Source organism: Aptenodytes patagonicus, chromosome 1 (assembly GCF_965638725.1).
Source record: "Aptenodytes patagonicus chromosome 1, bAptPat1.pri.cur, whole genome shotgun sequence".
Lineage (NCBI taxonomy): Eukaryota > Metazoa > Chordata > Aves > Sphenisciformes > Spheniscidae > Aptenodytes > Aptenodytes patagonicus.
Window position 1 is genome coordinate 89,655,564 of NC_134949.1, and position 11,159 is coordinate 89,666,722.

General features: G+C 51.8%; 1 protein-coding gene across 1 annotated transcript; it reads left to right on the forward strand.

Moving 5' to 3' along the window:
* Positions 1-225: 225 nt before the first annotated feature.
* Positions 226-8,637, forward strand: TRIM45 (tripartite motif containing 45). The gene is made up of 6 exons (XM_076348271.1): positions 226-589; positions 3,203-3,936; positions 4,942-5,071; positions 7,022-7,136; positions 7,359-7,485; positions 8,314-8,637. The coding sequence occupies exons 1-6, from the start codon at positions 252-254 to the stop codon at positions 8,463-8,465; spliced, it is 1,596 nt and encodes a 531-aa protein (XP_076204386.1). The 5' UTR covers positions 226-251; the 3' UTR covers positions 8,466-8,637.
* Positions 8,638-11,159: the final 2,522 nt, after the last annotated feature.

Genomic DNA, 11,159 nt, shown 5'->3' on the forward strand with positions numbered 1-11,159 from the left:
CACCGGCACCCGTCGCCCCTCACGCCGCAGCCCTGGCGCCTCTCACAGGGGCCGGCGGCGGAGGGCGGCGCCGGTTCGGCTGAGACACCCCCCCCCGCGACCGCCGTCGCCCCTAGCAACGAGGCAGCCCGCGCCCAACGGCCGGGGGCGGCGCGAGGGGGCGGCGCGCGGCGGCCCCGGCGGGCCGTTAGCGCGGCCGGGGCGGGATGCTCGGCGGAGCGTTCTTGCCGAGCGGGGCCGCGGCGGCCGGCATGTCGTCCGGGCCGCGCTGCCCGGTGTGCGCCGAGCCCTGGGTCTCGCCGCGGCTGTTGCCCTGCCTCCACTCGCTATGCGCGCCCTGCCTGCGGCGCCTCGGGACGCTGGGGGAGCCGGGCCGGGCCGCCGCCCGCAGCGTCCTCTGCCCGGTGTGCGACGCCGAGGTGGCGCTGCCGCCCGGCGGCGTCGGCCAGCTCACCCCCGACTACCTGGCGCCGAGCCGCGGCGGGGCGGCGGTGGCGGCGGGGTGCGACCTCTGCGTGGACGGGGCGGCCGCGAGGCGCTGCCTGACCTGCGGGGCCGACCTCTGCCTCTTCTGCTGCCAGGCCCACAGGTGAGGGGGCAGCGAGGCCCGGCCCGGACAGGGCCACCTCGCTACGGGGTGCGTGGGGCAGCCATCCCCTTTCGGGCTGCTGGAGGGCAGCGTGTGGGTGGGTGCAGCAGGCCGGGACCCACACAGAGCTAGCCGAAGCAGTAAACCCACATCTTCCACTTTCTTCAATCCCTAGTGGGTTTTTATCCTCCCTGAGGATGCTCTGTACTCGGGTGGGGACCAGCAAGCTGCTAGCGGTAGGTTGGTCAGCCCTGTTCAGGTGAGGTCATTAAGTCCACAATCAGGTTGCCCTTTGCCCATGGCGGTGTCCGCTTGCTGGTTTGCATCTCAGTTTAGCATCGCTGGGTGGGGAGACTGACAGTGCTCCAACAGGCGTGGGTGTGGGCAGAGTACTAGCAGGACAAGAGCCTCGCGTGTTGTGCTGTCCCGCTTTGGAGAAGGCACATCTCCCAAGGGTAAGTGGGGAAGTTAAGCTGCTGGCCTGCCTCTCTCCGCCTCCAGAAACGTTTACTGTGTATATGTGCAAAGGCACCCTTAGGTGAAGTGAAAGCAGATAAGTGGAAGTCCTGACACTAGCCTGCCTACTGTGGTTGCTACCTCCTGATGATCGACCTGTGTGCTTGCCTGGTAACTGTTGTGTGCATGTATCTTGTGTGCATTTTCAGCATTTCTGTGAGGCCGGGAGCCTACAGCAGTAACGCTATTGCTTCGCGGTGTGCTTGATGTTGCAGGGTTTAGTTCCGTTGGAATACGGGAAAACTGAAGAAGTCACAGCAGAAGAGAGCTGTGTACCTCAGAGAGGGTCATGTCAGTAAGGCAGGAAGAAGAGGTGGCTGCAACAGAGGTAGGAGTTGAAGAGGAGGCGGCTGCAGTGGCCTGTGAGCAGGGCAGAGGCCAGGCAGCACTATGGAAGAAAAGTGATAGGAAGTCTGAATGGCCTTCTGAAGCAAGGAGGTGACAGGCAGGGTCAGAAAAACACCCAGTAGAACTAGTCAGGGAAGCCTCTTAGCCTGGGTTAATCTGCTCAGCCTATTCCCTCCACGTTTGCTGCTCCTTTCCACTTGATTAGAAATTCTTTCCCCAGAAAGAACTGAGGCATGTTCCTTGCTTCCCTGCCCCCCTGCAGATACTGGTGCCTGTGGTAAAATGGCTTAGACTCTTAGTTACCTTTCCACTCGGGGCTGTAATTTTCAGCATACCATTCTGATTAGCTAATGCCTCATACCTCATGCAAGCTGCTGAAGAGTGATAAACTGAGACCTTGAATAGCAGCCTTCTGCACTGACAGAAACAACTGCAGAAGGTATAAAGCAGTAGAAAATTTGTCCCGATGACCTGCTTCCTACCTAACTTACTGATACAATTTTTTTTACCCCATTAGTATCTGCAGACTTGCACCTGATTTAGTTGATGGCAGAGCAGAACAAGGGCCAAGGAAAACCATTTTGAAATTATTTCCTGGTGTGTAGGGAAGATTTCTAACGATCTGAGTGCCACTGTTGTGCTCCTTGGAATAAGTGAGAGAGGTCTTAGGTTGAAGTCAGGGAAGCGTGAATTTGAAGGGTGTTATGCAAATAATGCCAGAAGGCTTTGAAAATGTGCTGGACCCAAGGGAGATTAGTGGGAAGCAAAAGGAGTAGTGTAAGGGCCATGTCCTGCCCTGTGATGAGGTTGCTTTGTGTTGTCAGAGCAACTCTACAGAGCTTGGTCTTTGGAGTATTTCTTTGCTTATGGCTTGGAGCTCCCATCGCAGCTGCCAAAAGTCATTAGTGCAGGAGACAAGGAAGGAGAGAAGGCGTTTACATCCTGCTCAATAACTAGCTCCCAGTGTCCAAAATAACATAAAATGGAAATATTCTTGTGCTGCCCTGTGACGTGGTGGATGGCTGGGTCCTAACAGGTTCTTTGTGTGCCATCCTTGGTCTCATCTGAGCAGGACCTAACCTGGCGGTCACAAGGAAATGGAGTTTGACTTTCAGAATATTAAATGTTTTACTACAGACTGTCTTCTGGCAGTGGCCTGAACTAGATTTTCCCCTAAGGGATATTAGAGCTCATTTGCCTCCGCGAATTTAAAGCTGGTGAAAATCATTGGGCTGATGGCTGAGGAGCCTGGCACCTCCCATTTCTCTCCAGAAGTGACTGTCGGTGAACAATACTGTTTTGAGACACCTCCTGCCAGCTCTCACTTTGCAGGGCTCACTGCCCTCCTGCTGCCTTTGTCACAGTGGGCTCTGGGGGTAATTGCAACTATCCCACTTCATCAGGCTCCATGAAGGGGCTGCTGGCAGTAGCAGCCTGACAGCCTGTTCCCCAGTCTGTGTGTGGCCATGGTGGGGCACACGATTCTTGTGTCTGAAAATAGTGCTGACAGCATGCAGGGAGCCTGAGAGTAGCCTCTAATGAGCTGCTTGCAGATGCTGTCCTCTTTTGTGTGGAGCCTTGTCCTCAGGAGACCACAAGTTCCTTCATGCAGAGTGCATTTCAGTGGAGACAGGAGGGAGCTACACACACTGTGACTTGCAGTCTGTACAGACTAGCATTCACAAGGGGTCTCGGGTGTTTGCATTTCATATCCAACATGCATGAAGTGACGTGGTTGCTCCCTTCTAGGAGACAGAAGAAGACGGCCTCTCATGCCATGATGGAGCTGGAGAACACCAAGGATTGCAGCCAGGCCGGGAAGCCTCTCTTCTGCCCTTCCCATCCCACAGAGGAGCTAAGGCTGTTCTGCGAGCAGTGTGACCAGCCTGTGTGCCGGGATTGCGTTGTAGACAGGCACCGGCAACACCCCTATGACTTCACCGGCAATGTCATCCACAGGCATGGGGATGCCCTGCGGGAGCTGCTGAAAAGCACCCAGCAGCACATGGGTACCCTAGAGGATGTCCTGGGCCAGATTGATGACATGGGCAGTGCTGTCCGCAGTCGCGCAGAAGCTGTGGCCACAGAGATCTGTCTGTTTGCCAGTGGGTATGTGAAAGCAATTGAAGTGCACCGGGACCGGCTGCTGAAGCAGCTGGAGGACTTGAAGGTGCAGAAGGAAAACCTGTTGCACTTGCAGAAGGCCCAGCTGCAGCAGCTGCTGCTGGACATGAGGACAGGCGTGGGGTTCACGGAGCGCTTGCTGACGAGTGGCTCGGACCTGGAGATCCTCATCACCAAAGGGGTGGTGGCGAGCCGGCTGGCAAAGCTGAACAGCGTTGCTTACAACACTCACCCCAGCGTGGACGATGGGATCCAGTTCTCTCCCCAGGAGAGGGCAGGGCAGTGTTGCGGCTATGAAGTTTTTGGGGCCATTCTCAATAAAGTGGTTGATCCAGCCAGATGTACCCTGCACGGGGAAGGTAATGGGGTGCTGTACAACAGCTGAATGGGAACACACTGCTCCCTGAAGTCACCTCTTCGTTCTCTGTACCCACACGGTGGGCAGCTTAGCTACCTGCTGTCCAGTCAATGACTAGGGGCAGAGGGGTATGGTAGGGTAGAGCCCCACCAGAGGTTGCATTACTTGCTGAGGGCCTACAGGAGCCATGCTGGGCAGGGAGACGGAGAGCTATCCCCAGCCAGATATGACAGCATACTGGAGCTGCCCTCTGCAACATCACTGACCTCAGCACGGGGTGAGGTGTGAGGAGAGCAACCCGTAGGCCAAAGACCACAGCTTACTCAGGGCATGGTGCCTGCGGTGGCAGGATGTGATGCTCGCCCGGTGGCCCCAGCTGTTCTGCAGCATGGGCCCAGACAGATCCCCTCTGTGGCTGAGCAAGTTCCCCTTGCAGCTTCTGCTGAGATTGCCATGGGAATAGCTGGCATAGATGGTTTCATGGATGTTTGCTTATTAAGGACTTGGAGTAGGGCCAGCAAACAGATAATGTTCAGACCAGCCCACAGAGTGCAGCCAGCTCTGGTCAGTAATGGCCTGCACAGGGCAGTTTAGTCGGACCCAGGGCTCGTTCGATCCTTTCCATGCCAAACTGTAAGTGCTGAAGTTTCTGGGACTCCACACTGCACAGTGTGCTCTTCCTCCTCCCTCCTGGTTGCATGGTGCACCTTGAGGCCTTCTGGGAAGATGCCAGCTGGACTCAGAGGGGCAGGCAGGAAGACCACCCTGGTCCATACAGACCTCCAGGCTAAGCCTTCCCAACATCTCCCAGTGCCTATGGCTGTCCACTCTCTCTTGGTCCCCAGTGATATCTTTACTTTTCCTTGTGGGTGGAAGGAGCTGTACACCCACCCCAGCAGCAGGGTCCTGGCTGTGCTCTGATGGGACTGCAACACTGCAAAATAGGTGGGAGGTGGCAATCATGGCTGGTGTGAATCCTTTCTGGTCCTGTTTCTCTGCCTTACAGATCTCCACAGTGCCCGTCAGAACCAGCTGACTGGCTTTACCCTGCTCTGCAATGACACCACGGGCGAGCGGATGGGGCGTGGAGGAGAGGCCGTGCGGGTCACCATCACCCACAAGGACAAGAGGGACTGGTGGGTATTTCACCTGAGAACTCCCCAGTCACCGGGTTTACCTTTCTGCCTCCCTTGCCCTGGCTTCCTCCTTGTTTGGGCAGGTGGGAGGACATGCTTCAGCGTGTGGGTCAGAATCTGTAGGGGAAAAGGCACTACTGTTCTTTTCACTGGTATAGCAGAGCTTCCTACTGGTTGTATTTGGCTGTGTGGAGCTTGACAGTGTTGGCTCAGATTTGTATTGACTCTTTGGGTGATTTGGGACTTCTTAAAGGATTCAACTCTCAGTGGGTGTTACACATTGTCAGAATGAGCTGTTGCTCCTTCCCACCCCTACCAGTAGACACCCAGGGCTCCTGCTTTTGTTAACACCTAATGAGTGTAAAACATAGCAACCCCAGAATGACCGTTCCGCGTCACACAAACAGTCCACCAAGCCCGGGAGCCTCTGACAGTGCCTAGTTCATGTTCTGGAGAAAGAATCTGTGTTGGGACTTCATCGTGACTTCTCGTGTAGTTGTAATGTTGAGCACTTTAACATGTCCAGAGGTTTTCTAGCAAAAGCAGGGAAGACCACACTTGAGCTCCGAAGTGTTTCCACAATGAAAATGACCAACCAGAAAAAATTATTTTGTAACTGTTTCCCCGGGTGCACTTGTTACTATAAAGCAGCCAGGCACAAATACAGAACCAATTGGGGGTCAGTTCTTAGGAAAAACATCTATTCTGTTTTATAGTACATACAATGTAGCTGGAGCAAGATGCCAGTGTAACTTGTTCCAGGATCCGCTGTTGGTGGGATGACCTGATGAAAAAAGGGACAGGATGCTAAAACTCCTTGCTATGGGGAAGTGTTGACATGGTATACAGAAACAAGGCTGGCTGCACAGATGCTTATCAATAGAGCATCATTGTTCAAGAATATCGTTCTAATGTACCTTCCTTCCTTAGATGCACATACGACGTAGGAAGGTGTGCACATGAAGATTATGTGGATTTTGCTTGGTGGGGTAGAGGTCGCTGTGGCCACATTAACTCAATTTCTTGTTCTTGTGCATATGCAGTTGCTACATCCGTTGCTGAAAGCCGTCTGGCTTTGGGTTGAGGCACAGCAGCTACAGAAGAGCATGAAGTATCACTACACAGTTCATGGCAGGAAATGATGTAGGCAGCTGTATAGATGTGAAATGGTGGGGGGTGGGGAATACAGCCTGCAAATCTGGAAGATTATAAACTGTCATGTTGTGGGGCACCAGAGACTCACAATTGCCACAAATGGGGATTAGGAAGAACACCTTCCTCTCGGCAGAGCTGCCTGATAATTGTCTGTGGAAAGCTCTTTCCATCTTTCTGTGAAGCAGGCAATCAGTCCCTAAGTAACTAGCTGATGCTTTCTCCCTGGCACTCTTGTCCCCCAGGTTTCCTTGTGAAACCCAGTGAGCTTCACTTTGGAAAGGGAGAGTTCACCAGCAGGGACCTAGAACTCCTCAGAGCACTGAAGAGTTGGGGTCAATGCAGTTGGGACAGCAGTTGAAGTGATTCAAACCTGCTCTGTTTATGTCCTGTCTTAGTCATGGGCTTTTCTAGAGGTTTTTTTTTCCTGTTCTCTGAAGCTGTGAATTTACCCCATTTCTGAGGGCTCTTATCTGATGGGATAATCTGACCTGCAAGTGTGCTGTCTGTCATCTTCTGCTCTTTCAGTGCTCAGGGTTGCTACAAATCCTTGCAGTGCAGCTAGCTTTGTGTGACTTCCTTTGTATGGCTATTGCAGCTCCTGGTAGCAGGTGTGTGTGTGAAAGCTACTCAATGCTTGAGCATTGCTCATGCATCCTGTTAAGCTCGCTTGAGACCTGCCACTGCTGAACAAGGCTGAGGATAAGGAACTGACAACAAATCTAGGCCAAACAGTGGTTCACATGTAGAGCAATTTTCTGCCGGTCACTGACCTCTTGGACTTCTCTCTGTTTGTAGTGCAGTCAAGCCAACAGTGTGTGATAATGGTGATGGGACCTACCATATTTCCTACAGCCCTGAGGAGCCAGGCTTGTATGCTGTCTGCATCTATGTGAAAGGGCAGCATGTACAGGTAGCATTTCTTGTTTCTCTTGCACTGCTGCTTCTTTACTTGCTTTTCTTTTCTAAGTATTTGCTTTAAATCTTTCTAAGGATTACCTCTGCCATTTAGCAGTTTAAGACTGGGCTTAGTGATCTGTGACTGACAGGATCACCCAGTTGGTTTTCAAAAACGCAGGCACAACATCTGATAGCATCTACTGCAGCAGCCTCTCTGCTTGCTTGTCCTCTGCAGGGCTCTCCATTCACCCTGATGGTGAAAAACAAGTTCCGCGAGCACCAAGGCGTGTTTCACTGCTGCACATTCTGCTCAAGCGGAGGGCAGAAAGCTGCTCGCTGTGCCTGTGGGGGGACCATGCCAGGTGAGTGCTCAGCTTTCCCCACACTGCTGGCATCAGGAAGGTTTGTTGCATTTGGTCCTCCCTAGTGTAGATAGTTGTGAGTAGATACTCTAGCCCAACTCCTGCCTTGCATGTGCAGCAGGCCTGTGATAACCTGTGTGTACATATCTTCTGGTAGGATGGGACTGCAGCAGTGAGAAATGCAGCGGGACATGCTAAGGGTCTTTGCAGCACACCCCGTAGACAGAGACCTGAGCCAACTCTGCAGGTGATGGGGCAGGGCAGCTCTGTCTTTCAGCCATTCTCAGTGAGGCTAAGCAGCACTGCGTCTATGCTGTTCCTCTCCCAGTGCTGGCAGGTTGGGAGCTTCTGGGCTGTGTCACACGGTGCCCAATGCTGTCCTATGGAGAAGCCTCACTCATTTAGGATGAGAGTTCAACTCCCTTATTTGTCTAATGTCCTTGACCTGCATGTGTCACTGTGTATTTTGCGTGTTTTAGTATAGAACCAGCCTCTTCCTTTTTCTGTGCTTGATCTGCATCTAGCTCTGGCCATAGCCACCAGTGGCTGGCATGGGGTTCTGCAGGCCTGTGTCTTGCATTACTCAACAGGCAAGGGGATGGAAATCTTCATCTTTCCCCAGTGATTGGAATGGGGAGGTCCCCCTCGGTTGTTCTCCTTTCTTTATGGAGCCCTAGCACTTTTTGCCTTGAATAAGCTGTGTTCTCATCAGCATGTGCTTCCCTGTCTTAAACAAGTCCTGGGGCTGAAGCATCTCTGAAAGCCTCTGACACACTGGGATTTTCTGGCCCACTTTTGGTTCAGCTGATGGTGCCTCTTCTCTTGCAGGTGGGTACCAAGGTTGTGGCCATGGACACAAAGGTCACCCTGGCTGCCCCCACTGGTCATGCTGTGGACAAGTGAAGGAGAGCTCGGAGTGTTTGTGTGGGCCACCCAGCGACGCCTCGCAGAGGAGTTTGCTCAGGACAGTGGCGCTCTGAGCAGCCAGGTGAGCCCCTGCGAGCCCAGGGCACTGCTACTAGCTGCTGCATGAGCACAAACCACGAGGATCCCCACGATCACTGCATAGCCTCACTGCCGGAAAACAACATCGTGATGGGTGCGAACTGAGAAAGAGGAATGAGGGAAAATAAAATTGTGCCTTATATTCCACCCGGGGCTGTGTATGCAAAGTTGTCTTGTGCCTGAACAGGAGCAAACACTGGGCATTGTACTGGTGCCTACACTTTCAAGGACTTGAGGCCTGTGGGGTCAGACTCTTAAGGGGAAACTCAGTCTGAGCAGTTAGTTACCTCACAGGAAGGTCAAGATGTGTCTCATTCTGCAGGATCGACAATCTCTGCTGTCCTTCTTGAAGAGGCCAAAGCTGCTTGTTGGGGCACATTCCAAAGGGTTTGTGTTCGTGCCTTGGAAAGGCTTGGCAGCCTGATTCTGCCTCCGCATCAGATATGCGGCTGGATTCTGGCCTTGGATGTGCACATGTAGCACAGTCACACTCTTGGGAGCTGCTGTTGTGTTTGCAACTCATATTTTCTCCAAGTGAGCTGTAGTCTCATTACACCCTCCCTGCAAAGTAAGAGCAAGATGAGTTAGTAATATGTCTGAAGGAAATCCAAGGAAAACCCATGGCACTGATGGGAACAGGAATTAGAATGTCATTCACCCAGTCTGTATGTTCTCCATGGATATGGTGTGGGACATATAGCGCTGCTGGGGGTGATACGGGAGCCAGGAGAGCACCCAGCTCACCAAGGGAAGATTTGGGGACATTCTGAGCATCGGTAGGAGCCATAAGCACAGGTTTGCAGGTGTCCTGAACTGATGCAACTAGGGAAGAGCAGCAGAAGGAGACGGAACACAGCAAAACTCCTGGATTTGGCTTGTGCAGTCTTGGCAAGGCTCTGTTTTTAGAAGGAGAGCTTGTCCCATTTTCCACAGGGGAGGGGGGATGTATCTTCTGGGCTTGTACACACGCTGCCAACCCATAGCTGGGTTAATGGCATCTATGATGAAGAGGAAGCACTTTTCTGGAAGGGCAACTGCTAACCTGCCGATTGCTGCCTGCAGCTTGCCTGGGTGAAGCAGACACCCTGGATACCTTCCTGAACAAAAACCTTTTGTGTCAATGAGACTGGGAATGCTACTGCCCTGGGGGTAACCTTGCAAGTAGGTGTGTGTTGCTAGGGGCTCGTAATACTGCCTGAGAAACTGGGGTGGGGACAAAGGTCTGACTGTTGGTCATTTGGGGAGAGGAATGCTGCTCCAGTGTCAACAGTAAGGACTGGTTCTTGCTTTCTGGCTGGTGATAGCTGGATTGTAAATAGTAGAAACCTGTGCTGTCTGTTTGCTTGCTCAGACCTAGAGGACTCTCATTTGCTGTTCATGCCTCTTACAAAGCCAGTTTTGGAACCTTATTCCCAGCAAAGGAGATAGATATCCTTATGCAAATGCTGTTTATAGCTTTCCATTAATCATCCAGAAAGGGCTGTCAAACAAATGGGGTAAGGTTAGGCAGTTTAAATCTCCAAGTTAGGCAATTTAGGTCTCCAAGTTGCTGACTCTGAAATTTCGAAGTGAAAGTTTAATTTGAGTTAACCTTTAATGGAACAAACAGTAACTCATTCTTGTCCTTGCTATGTGCAGAATCAGTGCTCAGTACAGAATGTGATGTAAAACGAAATGCCTCATTTTCTGTGTCTTTCTGTTTCTTGCCCCCCAGCCCCTACTTGTGTGCTGTTTTTTCTTGGAGCTTCCATGCTGTGTTGCAGAGGGAACACATAAGGACGGCACTACCTTCTAGGCACATAATTTCTGTCTAAAAATATCTTAGTGCTCTCAGACAGAGGAATGTGTTTTCTCTTTGTGTTAGGCATCCCTTACACACCCTGTCGCTGACATTTTCCAAGAAGCTGTTTGTGAGAATTACACCAGCTAACATATAAACCTTTAGGGAATTGCAGTCAGCTTGGGCTGAGCTCTATGTTTGACATGGGGAGAGCAGTTTTCAGACAGCATGGGGTACTAATCCTGCCAGGGTCAGGCCCTTGTATTGATTTTTTTTTTTTTTTTTTTTTTTTTTTTTTCTGGTAGACTTGAAGGCTCAGTTAGTCCCAGGGATTATAAAGTATTGATCGGCTACCACTCTGTGTTTGGGCAAAGTGGGCTGTGCATGAGGATAGCTTGAAGAATCATGTGCAGAAAAGACATCTAATGACCTTAGTCACTTTGTGGGGGTTAGGTGTGAATGTCCTCCCATTATTTGCAAGCAGACTTTGCTCTCAGTGTTCATTACTCAGAATGCTTCGCCAAATGAATATATCCTACTGATCTGCTGGAGTCTCACACTGGTCCCCAACAGCTATTCCCAGGAATGGCTTCCAGTGCTCTGCTGGTAATCAGCCTTGGGCAGGTGATGGATTAGGAGGTGTAGTTAGTCTGCTGGGCTACATGATGTTATTTCTGACCAGCAGGTCCTTGAGATAACAAAGGTATTTTCAAGACAGACATAGATGCAGTGCTGACAGAACAGCACCGGTAAATATGCATGTTTTTCCCAGGACAAAAGCCCTTGCTGATAAAATTGCCTGTCTCCAAAATTTGGGGGGGAAAAAAAAAAAAGAAAATAAATGGTGATAAACGTGAGTAGGGGCTTTGGGAGGCAAGAGAAGGAGGAC